Source organism: Medicago sativa, chromosome 1 (genome assembly GCF_051527215.1).
Source record: "Medicago sativa cultivar Bolivia chromosome 1, Bolivia_mono, whole genome shotgun sequence".
NCBI lineage: Eukaryota > Viridiplantae > Streptophyta > Magnoliopsida > Fabales > Fabaceae > Medicago > Medicago sativa.
In genome coordinates, this window is record NC_140749.1 from 36294385 (window position 1) to 36315422 (window position 21038).

Genomic DNA, 21038 nt, shown 5'->3' on the forward strand with positions numbered 1-21038 from the left:
CATTTACTTGTGTCAATAGGAAGTATTCCTTGTCAAAAAAGCAATTTTCATTTGTAATTGTGGTGATTTCGTACCGGTGTAAAAAAGTATGAGAGAGTGAACTTCTAGAGAGAGAGGCTCTGGGGGGAATGGGCCCACAGGGACTAAATTCAGAGTGGCAGCTAAAGGTTAAGGACCGGAGATTGGAGCTCTGGTGGCGGTCAGGTGTGGAGGTTTCAAGCACCTTGATAATTCGATGACGTCATTCTTCTTCACCAATCTGCCAGAGAAGGCGACGAGGTCGGACTGTTGGAAACTCTTTACTCATTTTGGTTATGTGGGTGAAGTTTTCATCCCTAAGAAGTTGGATAGATGGGGTAGAAGATTTGGTTTTGTGAAGTTCCTAGAAGTCAAAGATGAGGCTGAGCTTGGTGACCGGTTGGAGGACGCTTGGCTGGGGGATACTCGTTTGGAGGTGAATCTTGCAAGATTTAGGCGGGATGAGCAGATAGGGGAGGAGGCGGTTAATAAGATGGAATCTAAGAAGCTTGAAAAGGCTACTGTTAGGAATAACAATTTGGTAGATGGTAGGTCTTTCTCGAAGGTGCTCGCTGATAAGGAACATGTGGAGAAGATGAAGAATATAGAGCTCCCAAGTGTGAAAGTTCTTCCTAGTGCAGAGATGATGGAGTTGTTGGAGGGAAGCTATGTGGGGGAGCTTCATCAATCTTTGGATGCTAAGGAGGTACAACAAAGCAAGATTATGGAGGGGATGACTAAGATCAAGGTGGTGGACTTGGGGGTCAGGAGGGTGCTGCTGGTGTTTGAAGATAAAGGTGGTATGGTGGCGGTTAGGAAGAAACACGAGCCGTGGTGGCAGGCAATGTTTATTAAGGTGCGGAAATGGTCTCCAAAAATGGTGTCATCTTCAAGAGCGGTGTGGCTGAATGTTCATGGCATCCCTTTTCATGTGTGGGATGAGCCATTGTACAAAAAGATTGGGTCCTTGTTTGGTGTTTTTGATGAAGACACAATTTCAAGGAAAAAATTAGATGTGGCAAGGCTGAGGATCATTACAAATAGGACTGGTTTGATCGATGAAATGTTGAGTATAAGGGTCATGGGGGCGGTTTTCCGGTTGTGGGTGGTGGAGGAGGGTGGTGGACGGTGCTGTTCTAGGAGAGAGATGGTGGGTGCCAGTGATGACATCATCTCGGTGGGGTCACGAGAAGGGGAGTGGTTGGGTGTAGAGGAAGGTCTTTTTTCAGATGATGACATGGCAAGCCTTGGTTCCCACAATTCTGTGGAGCTAGGGATTGCGATGGGACAACAGAGAGGGGAGCCTGTTCATGGGGCAGAGATACATAAGGAAGGGCAGGTTGAGCTTTCCAAGGGAACTAAGGTACTAGGTTCTCCTATTGGGGAAAAAGATTTGAATTTTCTTATAAGAGGAGATTAGGGGCTAATCTTTCATATGGTGTTGACTTGAGAAAAGATGAGGTTGAAAAGTGTGTAAGTCAAGAGGGAAGCTTTATAGGGGCCATGCAGCCGGTCTTGTAGGTGTTGGTTGCAGGGGAGACACACGTGCCTGTGACATGTGATAAGCCTTTATCTTTAGGGGTATCTGCGGTGGAGGTTAATGGACCTATGTCTGTGACCCGACCCAAACCAGTAGAGCCCAAAATTGTATTGAATTATAGGTCTGGTCTTTGTGGATCGGGTCGCTCTACGGCCCAGTGGGTAGCTAGCCCGTCCAGTAGCTTGCTGCTTCCAACTAGCCAAATCACAGTGCTCTACCGGATTCTAATGGAAAAGGGCCGCTCGATGCTGATCAGGGTGAAGCTGCTTCCGTTCCTAAGGGGAGAGTTAATCAACACATTAGATTCATGTATGAAGATTCTGAACTTTCAGACCTCATCGATTCGATTCAAGATTTTGAGGAGGAAGAACATAGTATTCTAAGATTAAGGCAGAAGAACAGGGTTAAGAAGAAGGCGGGGTCTTTGGCCAAGAAACAACTGGTGGCTGCGTTAGAGGCAGAGATGGGTTCAAACTTGAGGAAGACTGGGAAAGCTAAGTATGATGTCTGTGCGACGCATAGAAGAACTTCTTCCCAACCTGTTGACATAGATGATGATGGGAGTGGGGAGGATAGGAGGGGTCAAAGGCGCGGAGGTCCAGCATGGAAAGCTCAATCTTTAGGTTCTAGAAATGGGCTTTTGGGAGAAATCAGGGGGAGGAAGCTGATGATGATCAGGTTCGGATGTCAGGAGGTGTGGGTAGGAGGATGAAAGTGTTGGCGACGAAGAAGGTGTATGAAATTCAGAAACAGTCAGGTGTCTCTTTCACAATGAAGGAGGGACTGATTATTGAGAAATTCGTTGCGTTAAAGGAGGCGGCAGTGAATCTCAAAACTAGAAGGGAGGAAGAGAGGGTGTCTTAATGATTGTTACATCCTTTAATGTGAGGGGGTTGGGAGGTAGGTGAAAAAGAATAAGATTCGGGATGTGGTAAGATCTAATAAGGTGGATTTTTTAGTGATTCAAGAGACTAAATTAGAAGAGGTAACTCCCGCTATTTGTTATTCTCTTTGGGGGAGTGAAGATTGCGATTGGGTGTATAAACCTTCGGTGGGCAATAGTGGTGGAATTCTTTCTATTTGGAGGAAATCTAATGCAACTTTGGTATCTTCTTTTCAAGGGGATGGTTTTGTGGGGGTGTGCTTGAATTGGGGTGTGGAGAATTTGAGGTGCATTGTGGTGAATGTGTACTCGAAATGTGACTTGGTGGCGAAGCGGAGGTTGTGGGAGGCGTTGGTGGAGGAACGTGGAAGTAGAGGTAGTGGGGCGTGGTGTGTGCTTGGAGATTTTAATGCGGTTTGTAGGAGGGACGAGAGGCGTGGGGTGAATGTAGAACCATCGGCTAATCAACTCTTGGAGATGTATTTATTTAACAACTTTATAAGTGATATGGAATTAGAAGACTTAAATGTGTTGGGGTGGAGGTTCACTTGGTACCATCCGAATGGGAGATCGATGAGTTGGATTGATAGAGTGCTTATTTCCGAATAGTGGTCCCAAGCTTGGGGTGAGAATTCCCTTTGGGTTTCTCGAAGAGATATTTCCGATCATTGCCCGTTGGTTTTGAAATACGAGGGTTGGGAGTGGGGTCCAAAACAGTTCCGGTTCAACAATTTTTGGCTCCATAACCAAAAGTTCAAAGGTGTGGTAGAGGATTTGTGGCGGAATCATAATGTTAGTGGTTGGATGTGCTTTGTGTTGAAAGAGAAGTTAAAGGGGCTTAAGGGCAAAATCAAAGAGTGGCGCAAGGTGGAATATGGAAGCATGGAGGAGTGGGTGGATAAGCTTATAGGGGAGATTAAAGATATTAATGAGAAAGGGGAGGAGGGGACCTTGGAGGATAGTGAGATTGTGAGTCATAAAGATAAATTTGAAGAGCTTTGGAGACTTCTCAAAGCTAAGGATGCAAAGATCTTGTTCTAAATGGCTTAAAGAGGGAGATGCAAATTCTAGGTTCTTCCATAATTGCATTAAGATGAAAAGGAGTAGAAACAATATCAAGGCCTTGAAAGATAATGATGGTTGGGTGGTGTCACCGATGGAGGTCCGTAGGAAGGTGGTTAGTTACTTTACTAATCATGTCGCGGATTATAGATGGGATCGTCCAAAGTTGGATGGTGTGATGTTTAACATTTTAGCCGATGGCGAGAGGGAGTCGTTGGTAGCTCCATTTACTTTGGATGAAATTGAGGCGGTGGTCAAAGAAAGTGATGGGAGTAAAAGTCCGGGTCCGGATGGGTTCAATTTTGCTTTTGTCAAAGAGTTTTGGTATTTGATCAAAAGTGATGTTAGAATTATGTTTGACCAATTTTATGCTAATGAGGTGTTGCCAAAGTGTATGATGGCGTATTTTGTGACTTTAATTCCTAAAGTGTCTTCCCCCTTGGAATTGAAGGACTTTAGACCAATTTCTTTGTTAGGATGCCTTTACAAAATCCTTGCTAAGGTTTTAGCTAAGAGATTGGCGCGGGTTATGAACTCTATCATTTCTCCATCTCAATCGGCTTTCCTTAAAGGTAGGAATTTGGTGGACGGTGTGTTGGTTGTCAATGAATTGGTGGATTATGCGAAGAAAGCAAAGAAGGATTGTTTGATTTTTAAGGTAGACTTTGAAAAGGCCTACGACTCGATGGATTGGGGTTTTTTGGAATACATGATGCGTAGGGTGGGGATGTGTGATAGGTGGGTGGCATGGATGAAGACGTGTGTGTGTGGAGGGAGTATGTCTATTCTTGTTAATGGTAGCCCCACGGAGGAAATTAGTATTCATAGAGCTTAAAGCAAGGTGACCCGTTAGCTCCGTTTTTGTTCCTTTTGGTGGCGGAAGGTTTTAGTGGTTTTATGAGGACGGCGGTGGAGGCGCATTTGTTTGAAGGTTTTGGTTTTGGTGAGGATGATTTGGTGGTCTCACATTTACAATATGCCGATGATACTCTTTGTATTGGGAAAGCAACGGTGGAAAATCTTTGGGCTATGAAATCGATCCTTAGAGGTTTTGAGATGGTGTCGGGTTTGAAGATTAACTTCCTCAAGAGATCTTTAATTGGGGTTAATGTTAATGTGGATTTTATGGAAATGGCTTGTAATTTTTTGAATTGTAGTGAGGGGAAAATCCCTTTCAAGTATTTGGGTTTGCCGGTGGGTGCTAACGCGAGGAGTATGATAACTTAGGAACCGTTGGTGGACATAATAAACCGGAAATTAAATTCGTGGGGTCATAAATACATTAGTTTTGGAGGTAGAATCGCTCTCTTGAACTCCATGCTTAATTCGATTCCTATTTTCTATTTATCCTTCCTTAAAATGCCGGTGAGTGTGTGGAGGAGGATTGTTAGAATTCAAAGAGAATTTCTTTGGGGAGGTGTGGGTGGTGGCAAGAAGATTAGTTGGGTGAAATGGGAGGTGGTATGTAATCAAAAGAGGAACGGTGGCTTAGGGATTAAAGATATTCGGGTTATGAATGTGAGTCTTTTGGCCAAATGGCGGTGGAGATTATTAGATGGGGAGAAAGCTTTGTGGAAGGACGTCATTGCGGTGAAATATGGTTCTTGCGACTTGCTGGAAGGCGGCTCCATGGAGTGGCATAGGCATGCTTCCACTTGGTGGAAAGAGTTGATTAATTTAAGGGATTTTGGTGGTGTTGGGTGGTTTAATTCGGAGGTGTTACGGATGGTGGGGGATGGTATGAATACTAGCTTTTGGAATACGAGGTGCAGAGAGGAGAGTAGCTTGCGACTTAAGTACCCTAGACTCTTCTCAATTTCGAATCAAAAGGATGCTAAGGTGGGGGAAGTGGGGAGGGATTGGAGGTTTATGTGGAGACGCCATCTTTTTGTTTGGGAGGAGGAGCTTCTTCTTAGCCTTATGGAGGATTTAGCTGGTATGGTATGGCACAACCGAGAGGACTATTGGTGTTGGAAATTGGAAGACTCAAGATTATATTCGGTTAAATCGGCTTATGTAAAGTTGGAAGGTTTGGTGGTGACGGCGGATATGTGGGGAGATGACGAGAAAAGGACGTTTGATAATTTATGGGAGAATCCGGCACCCTCAAAAGTGGTGGCTTTTGCGTGGAAGGCTTTCCTTAATCGGATCCCAACTAAAAGGAATCTAGCTTTAAGGAATGTTTTACCTCCCGATGAGTCTACGGCTTGTGTTATGTGCAATTTGGTGGAAGAATCTCCGATACATCTTTTTTTGCATTGTGATTTGGCTTGCTTGGTTTGGTCCAAGTTGATGTGGTGGCTTGATTGCTACTTTATAATGCCGCCTAATCTATTCGTGCATTGGGAGTGTTGGAGTGGGGGAGAATCCAACAAGAATGTGTTGAAAGGTCTCCGTATGATTTGGCTTGCAACTTTGTGGGTGTTGTGGAAAGGGAGGAACAATAAGATTTTCAACGGTGTTAATCATGAGGTTGATGGGTTGGTGGAGGAGATCAAGGTACTCTCTTGCCGATGGTTGTTACATAGGATGTCGATTCCGGTATGCCTTTTCTACGAATGGACTTGGAATCCCCAGTTGTGCCTAAAAAGGAAGAGGGTTCGATTGTAGTACTTTAGGTGGAGGCAGTTTTCTCTGGTAGCTTCTGCTAGGTTGCAGGCAGTTGTCTTTTGGTGTTTTGGTCATGTTGGTGCTAGCAGGTCCTGTGCGAGGTTTAGTTGCTGTCCTTGTTCCTGCTAGTGTTGGCATACGTGTTGTTTTGGTGTTTTCGCAGATGAGTATAGCAGTTTTTCCTGCTGGGTGCTGCTGTTTTCTTCGGTGTGTAGCTGCTTTAGTGGTGCGCCTGGGTTTTTCCTGCGTTGGTGTTAGCAGCCATTGGTGTGGGTGCGGCCTGGTTTGGTGGCAGCAGTTCTGTCGGGCAGGTCCTTCTCGGGTAGCTTCTCGGTTGGTTTTGGTGTTGAAGCAGGGGTATGCTTGTGGTTGTTCACTTGTATAGGCCGGCGTCACTACTCTTCCGGTTTGTTTTTTGGTTTTAGGGTGGTTTTTTAAAGGGGTTTTTGTTCGAGCCACGATTTTAAGGCAACCGATTTCCCCTTCTGTGTATTTTTTTCTCCACCCAAGCTTATTAGTGCGCCTTGCACGGGCTTGTTGGTTAATAATATTTCGCCAATTCAAAAAAAAAAATTGTGGTGATTTCGTGGATGCAGAAATTTTGTATCACGAAATCAAAATTTGTAGTGGGGTGAAATGAATAGGGAAGAGCATTCTCTCAACAAAAGAAAAAGGGATTTTTCTAGTTACACCCTGATTTTACCTAGTTACACCCAAAGACACATTTTAAGCATAACAAAATGGCTAATATGTCCTTGTGACTAAATTAAAATCTCAAAACCCCAACCACAACACCCACACCCACACCAGCATCTCGTACTCTTTCTCTAAAGTAAAATTGGATTTGGAGATTTAGGAATTTAGATCAGCAATCCATCTCAATGAGTTATAAAATACAATGGAGTAGTTAACACAAAATCACATTCTTTAATCACTTAGCTAACCCGTTTTTTTTATGAACTACATAAACCACATTCTTGGGGAAATAACTCATAAGTGATATTTGTAAAAAAAAAAAAAAAACTCATAAGTGATATTAATGTTATATTGGTGAAAAGGAATGTCGTCGAAGAAGAAGAAAGCGGGAAGATGAAGTTGAAACTTACGAGTGGTGGAAGAGAATATGGGGCACGTGAATATGCAAAGAGTGTTTGGGTAACTACTATGAAAAAATCGAAATTTCAATCAACTTAAATCCCTAAATTAAAAACTCAATCTCAACAAGGAACCTAAACATTTGAATACCTAAGAAGACAAAATTGAAGATGTTTGTTGTGGTTTCTGCTTCATTTTCACGGCCACGATTGGAGTTGCCATGAGTCTAACTCATTCTGGTGTTGGTGGGGAAGACCACAAATTCAATCTACGCAGAAAGAGATGTGGGTGTATCAAGTACATATTAGTCATTTTGCTATGTTAAAAATGTCTCTTGGGTGCAACAAGATAAAATTAGGGTGTAACTAAAAAAATTCAAGAAAAAGGCATGATGTAAGGGGAAAACTTAAGAGCACGTGTTAATCTTGATTAACTTTAATGCAACGGTTAATTAGTAATCAATCCTCTTGTCTCTCACAATAATTAGTTTTCTCACTTGAAATATATATATATATATATATATATATATATATATATATATATATATATATATAGGGTTATGATAGAAGACACCTTTTATGAAGGTGTCTTTTATCAAGTTACTCTATGAGCATTTGTTAAAAGACACCAACTACTTTTTATGAAGATGTCTTTTATCAAAGTTATAACTAAAAAGTGAAAATCACACCGTGTGACTTGATAAAAGACACCACCAAAGGGTGGCTTGTAACATAACCCATATATATATATATATATATATATATATATATATATATATATATATATATATATATATATATATATATATATGAGGCAGGATCCGTTGACACCAGGTGTAAGTCAAAAGAAACAAATTATACGCATAGATCATAACACAGTGGATCATTTTTGAGAGAATTCCTTCTGTCACCACCTGCGTTTAAGCTACAAGGATTGCGCATAGATAATCTGCAGTCCTGCACCGATCATCAAGCAATCCTCAATTTTGATTTTCTATGAGTATCCCGTTCATTGTTCTTAAAGATTTAGACCAACACCTACTTAATTGTAGTGACAGCCCTAAAATAATCCTAAGATAATTGAGGTATCCAATTGCTGTAGAAGTTTCATGACTATGACCATTATCCTAATTTATGCTAGAACATCGATAGGAATTTCTTTCTAATGCTGTGTTGTGGTAACGAAAAGCCATTGAAAGAATAAGGAAGAAATTCAGGAACGAGATCCACTGTGTTTTTTTTTTTCTTTTTTAATCAAGAGATCCACTGTGTTGTGTTTCACCTTTTCTTATGTTGATATAGTTTATTTTTGTATTTATGTATGATTGAGATTAATGTTGTTGATTCTAGCCCTCATGTGATTTCTTTTCATATCTTACGCGAGAAAAACAAGGGTGCACACAAGCTTGCTAACCATGGTCATTCATTTCGGGTGATTTCTTTTATTGTAGAGGGACCGTTTTGATCTTCCTAGATATCGTTTCCTGTAGTGTTATTTTTTATTTGTTTTTGCAGGTTTTTAGCCTTTTTCGAGGATTTTGATTTGGCCCATTCTCTTATACTCCCTCAGTCCCTATATTTTTTTTTGAAGGAAACATGCTTATAGTATTTCATTGATGATAATAGTCTCAATACAAATGGGTATGTCATAATAGATAGCGGAACTAGCAGAACACGTGGCCTCTCGTGCAAGAGTATGAGCCACCGTGTTGGCTTGTCGCCTAACAAACTCCACCCGAGAGTTAGAAAATAAATCACAAAACAGAAAACGACAAGAAGAAATAATACAACCAAATTCGGACAAGTCATTCCTGCTAGAAAGGAAAGCATCAACTGTTACCTTGGAATCTGTTTCAAAGTCTACGTTATCAAGTTGCAGATCGCTCAACCATTGCAAAGCAGAATACAACCCCAAAGCTTCTCCCACATCCACCGAAACAGTACAAGGATATGTAATGGTCTTAGCCAACACAAAGCTACCTTCCGAGTCACGAACACAAATTCCAATACCTGTGCGGTTATGCTGGGAAGAAAAAGCCGCATCAATATTGCATTTATATCTACCTGAAAAAGGGGGCTGCCACACAATTCGGTTGTGTTGGTGTGAGGAAGAGGCCCCCGTGTTCGCATCTATTGCATGTTGTGGGAGCGAAGTAGCTGCAAGGACATCCGGAGCATTCACTAATTGCCAATCCGTAATCATATTCCGGGCACGCTCTACTACTTCAGCACTTGTTTCTGTCACATCGTCCCAAACACGAAGATTGCGATGTTTCCAAAGACTCCAAATTACGGTTGACAGGCGTTGTGTTAACTCAGCAGACATATTCTGTAAAAGATAAAAAAAATAGCATCCGTACCTGATGCGGTATGAGTGAGGGTGTGATGCACCGAGCCCCATAGACCGGTTCTATTCCACACATGTATAGCAAAAGGACACTCGAAAAAAACATGCAAAAGGTCCTCATTAGTAGAGTCCTAACTAGAACAGTTAGTGGGACAAACAACACCTTTGTCTAACAGACGGACATGGGTAGGTAAACATCCCCGACACATTCACCACAATAAATTCTTAACCTTCGGTGGGACTTTAAGATTCCAAATACCAGACCAGTACCCCGGGCGCCATAAATAGGAGGAATCAATTAATTCTGTGACACACAACCTGTAGGCACTACGTACAGAGTAACGTCCGTGTCTTTCCGCTTTCCAGATAATTCTGTCCTCATCAACCTGGGAGATGAGTGGCGTGTGAAGGATTCTATTCGCAACATCCACACTGAATACCTGTGTAACAGCCCGGTGGGCCCCTCGCAAGGCACTGCACCCACCGCACTGCACTGTTACTCACAAGCTTAATCACTAGCCCCCTCACCATACTAGTGTTTTTGCCTCCCATGGGAATCGAACCTAGTACCTGGGGATAAGTACTACTTCACTAGCCCCCTCACCATACTAGTGTTTTTACTTCAATGCCTTGCGAGGGGCCCACCGGGCTGTTACAACCTGCCTAACCACCTGTTCATTCCAGCTTTTTTCATGTAAATTCATTAGACTATTAATAGTGAAATTATGAACAAATTGAGCACCTGGAATATCACTACTTATAAACTCCCCATTAGCCAACCATGGTTCATTGAGAATGGAAATGGACGTGCCTGAGCCTATACTCCAGCGTGCTCCCCCACGCACTACAAACCTAGCACGCATAATACTACGCCAGACATAGCTCGGATTATGACCAACAGTGGCCATGAGGTAGGAACCGGACGGAAAGTATCTAGCTTTAAAAGCAGAGAGGTCCTTGAAGCCCATACCTCCATGCATTTTTGGTGCCGATAACTTCTCCCAGTTCATCCAATGTATCCCTCGTTGCGTTGTTTTGCCATGTCCCCACCAAAAGGAGTTCATCATTTTTTCAATGGAGTCAATCAACGTACTGGGTAACTGAAAAATACTCATCACATAAGTGGCAATAGATTGCAAAACTGATTTTATCATTACCTCGTGACCCGCTTTTGAGAGACATTTACCACTCCAGGAGTTAATTTTCTGCCAAACACTGTCTTTGATGTATGCAAAGGTGGCCTTCCGGTCGCGACCTATCATAGAAGGGAGGCCTAGATATTTACCTGTACCCAAAACAACTTGAACACCAAGAATATTAGTAATAGTGGTTTTAAGATCGTCAGGGACATTGCGCCTGCAATAGATCTCTGATTTCGGTAAACTGATCGCTTGACCCGAAGCTAACTCATAAGTGGATAAAATATTTTTCATAACATGTGCGTGCTCCTCTGCAGCTTTGAAAAATAAAAAACAGTCATCAGCAAACAAAAGATGGGAAACAGAAGGTGCTTGGCGACAAACCTTTGTTCCCGTAAGAACACCTCTATTCTCGGCATCTCTGATAAGTGACGATAAGCCTTCTGCGCATATAATAAAGAGATAGGGAGAAAGAGGATCCCCTTGTCTGAGACCACGCCCTGGAATGATAGGGCCAACCTGCTCCCCATTAACAAGCACAGAATAATCAACTGTCTCGACACACATACGCATCCAATGAATCCAACGTTGATGGAAACCCATTTTACTTAAAACTGCCATTAAATAATTCCAGTCCATGCGATCATAGGCTTTGCTAATATCAAGTTTGAGAGCGACATACCTATCTTCCCCACGTGTCTTCGACTTCATAAAATGAAGCACCTCAATTGCTACCATAACATTATCTAGAATGGAGCGACCGGGAACAAACGCGGACTGGTTATCAGAGATACACTGGGACAACACTTTCTTCAACCTGTTCGCTAGCACTTTAGATATAATTTTATAAAGCACATTACATAGTGCAATGGGCCGCCAATCTTTCATGCAAACCTGCACAGAACCTTTTGGGATAAGAGCAATGTTAGTAATATTTAAATCAGGAGGAAACTGTCCTGCGTCCAGCCAACCACAACACTCTTTGAAGATGTCATCGCTGCATAAATTCCAAAAATGTTGATAAAATCCCGGACTATAACCATCCGGGCCGGAGCACTTGTCCGGATGAATAGAAAAAATAGCTTCTCGAAACTCGGCCTTAGTGAAAGGTGCCGTGAGAATATCATTATCATGAACTGAGATGGATTGATTAATAACATTTATAACAGAAGAAAAGTCGCTATCCTTATGTTTGAAAATATTCACAAAATAGTTCCGCGCTATTTCCTACATACCGCTATCACTAGTAACCTTATTACCTACATCATCATCAAGGGAGATTATACGGTTTACCTTTTTCCGAGCTGTTGTCGAGGCATGAACAAACTTAGTGTTTCTATCACCATCCTTATACCAGAAAGATTTAGCTCGTTGACGCCAATAGGCATCGTCTTGGGACAGCAGTCGTTGCATTCGTTTCCTAAGTTCAAACATGCGAGTTTGGTCCTGACCCGAAGCTTGCAACCATATATCTTGCATTTGTTTGCGGCAATCCTCGATGTTTGTTCATAATTTGTGACAATGATTCTTTTTCCATGTCGAAATATCTTCCGCACATAAAGATAATTTAGGTAGGAACATGCTTGTCGAATGTTCCTGCCAAGAGTTAGTAACTAGCTCCTTAAAACCTGATTCAAGTTGCCAAGCATTTTCAAAGCGAAAATGGCGTTTAAGAACATAAGGCCGAGTTATAGGTGCAACATTTACAAGTATTGGATAATGATCAGAAACAGGTGCCACAAGAGTCTCGACAATAGCATTGGGAAACATATTAAACCATAAATTATTAGCAAGTGCACGATCTAACCTTTCTTCCACCGCACGCGGAGTGCCAAGACTTTTAAACCAAGTGTACGAATACCCTTCAACCGGGACATCGGATAACCCTGAATCAATAACAGCTCTACGAAAGCCATTTATAAGCCAAGGAGGCCTCATGGTGCGCCCTCTTTTCTCACCTGCATCCAAAATACCATTAAAGTCACCAAAAATACACCAAGGGCGTTCTACGACCTCCGTTAGGATAACCATAGTAGCCGGTAAGTCTCCAAGTACCAAGAGTAGTATTTACAATTTCAACAGTGATGTGATTATTAGAAAAATTAACAAGCTGACAATGTAAAGAATTTCTCCAAAATAAAGCTAAACCCCCGGCTCTACCGGTGCGGTCGACATGAAAACAAGCATCGTAACCAAGCAAATAACGGAGTTCTTCAATTTTACTACGGTGACCTAGAGTCTCACTTAAGAAAAGTAGGTCCGGATTGAAGTGCCGGATTAGGTACTTAAGGTCGGGAATTGTGCTCGGGCTACCTACACCCCGACAATTCCACGCTACTAGGCTCATTTATCTAGGCAGGCCTGATCATCAGAGCCTGCCGTTACAATTTGTTCATCACCTAAGGGTTCAGCAATTACATTTATATCAGTATCCCCCCCATGACTAACATTTGAACCTATTACAAAAGTTTCCATATCCCCTTCAGCAGCAATAGTTTCTCCATTCTAAAGAGTCAGCATACGCTTTCTTTTCTTCAATTCTGATCCATTTTCCTCGAGTGTCTCAGTAGTGGAATCACTTGAGAATGGAGCAGCAGGTAAACCAAGCACTACGGGACGGCCTGACAGCAAGTTGGATGCTGAAGTACCTGTGGAAGAAGAAGGCAACAAATGCACGTTCCAAGCAAAAAGCACACCATTACCTTTTTTAGCCAACATTGCATTTTGGTCAGCAAGCACATCATGTTTCATAGCAGTAAGTTGTGACTGAAATGCAAGCATACGGTCATTGAAAATTGCAGAATTTCCCACTCCTTCAGAAGCTTTGTCTCGGCCAGCAGAAGCAGCACCTGAAGGGTGATTTTGTTGCGGCAAAGTGGCAGGAATAGGGTCTTGTAATCAACGGTTTGTAACAGTTGTACCAAGCCTTTGTGTAACTGGTTTCAGATCAGCTCCCCAATTACGGACACCGTCATCAACATCTAATTCAAACAATTCAGGACACACTTTGTCAGTATGTCCGATCAATCCGCACCTGTGACAAAAAACACCCAATTTTTCATATTTGAAATTGACAGTAACAAAAGCACCGTTAGAAGCACGGACACGCCACTCTTTTTTCAGCGGGACAGTGACATCAATGGCAACCCTAACACGCATGTAGGAGCTATGGATAGTGTTTCGGCTATCATATGCTTTGAATGTACCTAAGAAGCTTCCTATACCTGACCTACTTTTGGTTGGATAAATCCGAATGGCAGACCATGAACCTGAACCCAAAAGTCGATATGGTTCAGAGGAATGAAACTAGGAACGGCACCAGGAGAGATCCGATCCATGGCAATATGGAAGTTGTCATACAACCAGGGACCCTCGTCCAAAACACTTGCAGCATTGACTTTGTGATGAAACTGAAAGAGATAACGATCAGACACAAATTTGGTGATCGTAACCCGCTTGCCTGGCTTCCATGCACGAGACATACGCTCGCTGAAATAGGCAAACTGGATTTCCCAATCAGCAAGGACGCGACCAATCAAGTAGTGTTCAAGGATTGCAGCAGTTTCGGTTTCAGACTCAAGATTGAGAGTTAAACCCTCTTCAGACAAGGTTAGACCGTTGAGATTGAGGTTTGAAGGATCCATCAGGTCAAGTGGTAGGGAGGAAACGTTGAGGAAACGCGAGTAAAACAGGAAGACACAGATAGAAACAAACAGACTCGTAAAGTAACACAGAAAGGACTAGGGTTGGATGCGATGCAACAATCAGCGAAGGAGACTGAATATAAAGGCTATGAGGAAGCATCTAGATCATGGATCAGATGCAGATCAACTTCTCACAAGGTGAATCCGGCCCAAGGTGCGGCGGCAGCCCAAGCAAGGGAGGCGCTAGAAACCCTAGATGGTGGAAACCCTAGGAGACCTCAAAATGACACATATAAAATTTGTTGCTACACTATTTTTCTTAATTCCCTCAGTCCCTATATATAAGCATCCTTTTATTAGAGGCAAATGGTGCTTATATATAGGGACGGAGGTAGTATATATTTTCTTATTTTTTAATAATATATTTTATTATGAGTGAGTGACAGAGAATATAGGTTTTTTAGAGATGTCAACCTAGTTGGATGTTCAAGTTTCACCATAAAGTTTTCCTCATTCTTAGTTCACCCAAGAAAGAAAGTATTATTTTGATATGTACATATGATTGAGAATTGGTTTTGTTATTAATAAAAAAAATTGTGAACTGACGGATAAAATAAAACATGTGGATTGAGAAATAGTATTTTCTTTTTGGCCTAAAAAATTGTTCATAAAAAAGTTGGTGTAAATTAATAAGCTCTAATTTAATAAACATTAATAAAATGAAACAAATAAAACTAACCTTCTATTGAAAAGTTATTTGAATATTGACAACTGGGTATTTTGGTTCACATGAAAAGACACACACTTACTAATTTACACTTTCATAATTTTAGGGCACACACACACATTACCAATTTAAGTCCATACATTTCTTTGATCCAAAGTTGTGCATCGGTAACCTTAAACTTATTAACTAGGAATCCTCTTAAGGATATAATTTTTTAAAAAAAAAACTTGAATCATAGACTAATCTATTAAGTTCATTTGTTAAAGAGAAACATTTTTCCGACAACAATAATATTTAAATTATTTTATAATTTGAAAATAAAAGAAATATTTTATCATTAAAATTTCAGTTTTATTTTATTAGTTAATGCATGTATGTTTTTGAGATTTTGATGGCCTAGGATAAACCTACAATTTGTTCTTAACTAATAAGTATATAAAAAAGAAAATGGAGAGAGAGAGAGAGAGAGAGAGAGAGAGAGAGAGAGAGAGAGAGAGAGAGAGAGAGAGAGAGTTCCTCAAGGTACTGTAACTGTTTTGAAGCCGCAACTAGATGTTATGACTACAATTCAGCCATCGTAGATGCCACTTGGGGCGGTTATGGTGGAGTTGCACACCGAAGCTGTTGTTAATGATTAAATAGCCCGACCTTATGTGGATGATGGTGCTACGGTGGTTCATCTTGTTGACATAGGGGAGGCCGCAAGTGGTAGTTTCTCGAAGGCTAGTGCAGGTTCAAAAGGTTCGGTTAGAAGGCAGCGACAATGTTCATGTCCCCCGACGACAGAACGATCAGTTATGTCAAGTTCGTGGAGTTTATAATAGTTGAACCATCATGTTCATGGATATGTTGATATCATCTTCTCATAAAAAGGTAGAATAAGAATAAGGTGCATGGTGGTGAACTTTCTTCTAAATTGCGGCGGCGGAGAATATTAAGAATAAAAAAAGGGCGGGAGGTTTACTCAAACATACAATGTCAAGTTTAAAGAAAGTTGCTCGCCTTCCAGAGAAGATCGACAACAGGTGTTGAAAGTGATAAAATAAAATGTTCAGAAGGTTAAGGGTGGAACTATAGCTAAAGGCATGATTGGTGTCAAGAGTACAGGGGCTCAGGTATCAGAAACTTCTTCTTCTTCGGTTAATAACGACTGGAAAAATTGGGTGGTTCTACATTGTAATGAGGAGGTAGCTATGGATGATGTGTGGGGTATAGGAAAGCTATTTGTGTCAAATTTAATGGTGATAAGGCAAATATGTTCAACGTTTTGTCTCAATCGAGAAAGGGGAGGAAGGGATGCGAGGAAGGCGAGACGAAGGGTGGGAAGAATTGTTAGTTTTGGTGCGTGTGGCTGGTTGAGGGGGCAGAAGTGATAGGGATGAAGATAATTTCTTGGAATGTTAGGGGGTTAGGTGGTCTTGAAAAAAGAAAAGAGGTGCGCAAGTTAAATAGAGAGAAAAATCCTTCTTTAGTTTGCCTTTAAGAGACGAAGTTGACAGTAATTGATGATTTTATTTGTAACGCTCTTTCGGGTTCTCTGATGCCGTCTTATTCTTTCTATCCTTCCATTGGGGCGTCAGGAGGGCTGTTGGTTATGTGGGATAACTCGGTGGTGAAGGTGTGGTCTTCTATTAGTGTGGATCATGTTCTGATGGTACATGGCCGCTTCTTGCAATCTAATGAAGAGTTTCATTTATTTAATGTTTACGCGCCCTGGGATAATGGTGAAAAGAAACTGTGGAATTCTTTAATCGTGCGACTTCAACAAATGGTGGGGAGAAATATTTGTATTTGTGGTGATTTTATTGCGGTCCGAAAACCCGAGGAGAGAAGGGTTAGGCGGTTGCAGTTCGTTCTTTAGACTGTGATTCTTTTAATTCTTTTGTAGATGGTAATGTGTTGATAGATCTTACTCTTCATGGTCACAAATTTACTTGGTACAAGGGGGATGGAAACTCAATGGGCCGTATTGATAGATTCTTGTTGTCATAGGAATGGTGCTTGAAGTGGCCGACATGTCTGCAGGTGGCTCACATGCGGGGGTTGTCTGATCATTGCTCGGTGATTTTATCTATAAATGAAGATAATTGGAGTCCTCGACCTTCCCGTATGATGAGGTATTGTTCTGATGTTCCAGGTTACCACTCGTTTGTGTGTGAAAAATGGCGGGCTCTTCAGGAGGAAGGGTGGGGAGGTTATGTGATGAAGGAAACATTTAAGTTAATAAAAATGACTCATAAACAATGGAATCTTTCTCATGCTCATAATTTACCAGGCAGGATGAACTCTTTAAAAGAGAGTATCTCGACCCTAGAGACTAAAGGTGAGGCCGAGATGCTATCTGAGGAGGAGGTGGAGGGATTGCATGGGTTGTCATCTGATTTACATTCTTTGGCGAGGATTAATGCTGGTATCTATTGGCAATAGTCGAGGTTGTTATTACTTGGTGAAGGTGATGCAAATTCAAAATATTTTCATGCTATTATGTCTGGTAGACGTCGCAGAAATACTATATATTCAATCCTAGTGGATGGCAATCGTGTGGAGGTGTTAATAATGTTCGTGTGGCGGTTTTCTCTCATTTTGCTAATCATTTTCAAGCGCAAAATGTGAGCAGACCGGAGGTGGAAAATTTTCAGTTCCGCAGGTTGTCCCATGTTGATGAAGTCATGTTGACGGTGCCTTTTTTTGTGGAGGAAGTGAAGGCTGCGGTGTGGGACTGCGATATCTTTAAAAGTCCTGGACCGGATGGAATTCATTTTGGTTTCGTAAAAGATTTTTGGCCGGAGCTGAAGGATGATATTACGCGGTTTATAGCGGAGTTTCACTATAATTCTCGGTTATCGAAAGGAATTAACAACACCTTCATTGCTTTTATGAAAGAGCGGAAAGTTCTTGATGGTATCCCAATAGCTAATGAGGTAGTTGATGAGGCCTGTAAAATGAAAAAGGATTTAATGTTATTCAAAGTTGATTTTTATAAGGCCTATGACTCTGTTGATTGGAAGTATTTGGATGATGTTATGGGTAGGATGTCCTTCCCAACGTTGTGGAGGAAGTGGATGCTTAAATGCATAGGCTCTGCTATCGCTTCTGATTTGGTGAACGGGAGCCCGACTGATGAGTTTCATTTGAAGAGGGGTCTTCGTCAAGGTGACCCGCTTTTCCCCTTTCTCTTCTTGATTGCCATAGAAGAAATACATGTGATGATGTTCATCATGGTAAATTCTAATCTCTTTATAGGTTATAGCGTGGGAGGGTTGAATCCTACTATTATTTCGCATTTACAATTCGCGGATGATACACTTCTGTTGGGGGTTAAGAGTTGGACTAACATTCGAGCCTTGCGTGCACTTCTTATTCTTTTTGAAGCTATGTCCGGGTTGAAGGTTAATTTTCATAAGAGTATATTAGTCGGTGTTAATACTGACGACTCCTGGTTGGGTGAGTAGGTGTCAGTTTTGGCTTGTAAAATTGGTCGTATCCTGTTTGTTTACCTGGGCCTTTCTATTGGTGGTGATGCTCGCAGTTTGATTTTTTGGGAGCCAATTCTCTCTCATATAAATGCTAGGCTGTCTGAATGAAAGAGTAGAAAATTGTCTTTTTTTTGTGGTCTCTTAGTCCTCCTTAAAGTTGTCACGTCTTCTCGACCTGTCTATATGCACTTTCCTTCTTCAGAGCTCCCTCAGGTATAATCTCCTCTTTTGAATCTATTTTAAATAACTGTTTTTGGGGTGGGAGTGAGGATCATAGGAAAACTACGTAATACTTTGGTGTTTTGGGGGTGAGGAGGATGAGGGAATTTAATATTGCTCTATGAGGCAAGTGGTGTTAGAGGTGTTTGGTGGATAGGGAGGGGTTATGGTTTAAAGTGTTGGTTTCTCGTTACAGTGAAGAGAGGGGGTAGCTAAGAGAGGGAGGTAGATACAGTTCATCTTGGTGGAGGGAGATTGTTCGAATTGTGATGGTTGGGGTGTTGAGGGCGGGAGTTGATTTGAGGAAAGCATTTAAAAGAAGATTTGCAACGGTGCTACTACTTTCTTTTGGAGTGATAAGTGCGTGGGCCCGGTTTCGAGGGAAAGGTTTACGAGGTTGTATGACTTGTTCCTTGATAAGGATGTGACAGTGGTAGAGTTTTATTCTTTAGGGTGGGGAGAAGGAGGGATGGGTGTGGAGACAGATAGGTGGGTGTGGCGGCCTAGTGTAGCTCTTTGCTAAGAAGGAGAGTTGTATTCTTTAGGAGGAGGAATTTGCTGAGGAGTGTAGGTCTTTGCTTGCTGATGTATTTTTGCAGGATACTCTTACAGATAGGTGGGTGTGGCGGCCTAGTGTGGGCGACAGGTATACAGTTCGTGGTGTGTATCAAATGCTTACGTGGCAGGAGATGCACAACCATGACACAGTTTCCATAGACATCTGGCATAAAAGTGTTCCTTTGAAGGTCTCTATTTGTGCGTGGCGTCTTCTTCATAGTAGCTAGGTGGCCTACAAAGGATAACTTAGCTAGGCGTGACATTATTGCAAATGACTCTCAATTATTTGTGGTTGGTTGCGGTTTTAATGAATCAGCAGATCATCTCCTTCTCCATTGCCCCATCTTTGGAACTCTTTGGCAACTTGTTAAGGATCAGATTAGTATTTCTTCCACAGATCCTTATAATATTAACAACCATTTTACTCAGTTTGCTTATTATACAGGAGGTTCAAAACGACGGTGATCATTTTTGCAGCTAATATGGCTTTGTTGTGTTTTAGTGTTGTGTACAGAAAGGAATAAACAACTCTTTAACAATAAAACTAATATTCCGAAACTGATGGATAAAGTGAAAGTTTCTACTTATTGGTGGCTGAAAGCTCAAAATGTTAATTTTCCTTTTGGTCATTTTATGTGGTTGAAACAACCCTTTGTTTGTTTGAGTCTTGACTGTATTTTCTGTATTTTCCTTTCGGTTCCGTGATGTAACACTATTTTTCTCAACCTTCAACATCTTCCTTTAAAATTTAAGTATTGTTTTTTGTTTTGGGTTTAATGGACCACTGATATTTTTTGAACCCTAGAACGGTTGTCCTCTTCGCAATTCCTCCGATACAACCCTGAAGCTCAAGGAAACCAGGACTATTACCAAGATTTTGTCTAAAAAAAATGAGTATTACCAAGACAGTATGTTCAATGAAAATTCCTGTTGACACATATGCAAAGGCTGAAACACACATATAAATGACTGAAATACCCCCGCAGCAGTTAACTGCCAAGGAAAGGAACCGGCTGCAGTTAACTGTCGAAGTTTTCATCGGCATTTAACTGCCGATGTTTCAACAACAATTGAAAAAAATAACTCCATCGGCACTTAAGTACCAAGGAGTTGTAAACGCCACACCCTTCTTTCTTCATTGTCTTCTTCACAACTGTCCCAATCTCATAGTTTCTTCTCTATACTTTTCCTTTTTGCAATCTTAATTATTCTTTCTCAATTATAACATAGTATAAAGCTATTAATTTCATAGGCTATGATGAATCATAGAGATAGTCATGCACCACTCTGATTTCCTGTGCTGATAACTTTCTCATACCCATTATTTTTCTGAGCCTTTTATTCCTTCTATTATCATACTCCATCCGTTTCAAAATGAGTGTCGCTTTAGCTAATTGCACACAGATTAAGGAATGAGATGAAATAATCATTAGACATAACACTTTTACTAAACTGCCCTTACTTTATAAGGAAAAGACAAACTTAAAGTTGCATTGAAAATTGTATGAGAGAAAAGTTGGAGTATTTATTGAGGGTAAAGTTAGAAGAAAAAAATTAAAGTTGTATTGAAAATGTAAAGTGACATTCATTTTGAAACAATTTTTTTGGCTAAAGTGACACTTATTTTGAAACTGAGGGAGTAGTTCTTTTGATTCAACGCACACCCTTTTATTTGCTTCATTTTTCTGATGGTTCTCCCATCAGCAATTAACTTGTGTCAA

At 41.2% G+C, this 21038-nt stretch overlaps 1 protein-coding gene and 1 non-coding gene across 2 annotated transcripts; one reads left to right on the plus strand and one right to left on the minus strand.

The window, feature by feature from the left end:
- Positions 1–8807: 8807 nt before the first annotated feature.
- On the minus strand, positions 8808–9533 carry LOC146954650 (uncharacterized). The gene has a single exon (XM_085745459.1). The coding sequence runs from the start codon at positions 9531–9533 to the stop codon at positions 8808–8810; it is 726 nt and encodes a 241-aa protein (XP_085601585.1).
- An 11034-nt stretch (positions 9534–20567) lies between these two features.
- Positions 20568–20654, plus strand: LOC146954651 (small nucleolar RNA Z221/R21b). Its single transcript, XR_015025286.1, has one exon. It is a non-coding gene; the product is annotated as a small nucleolar RNA Z221/R21b (small nucleolar RNA).
- The last annotated feature ends 384 nt before the right edge of the window (positions 20655–21038 follow it).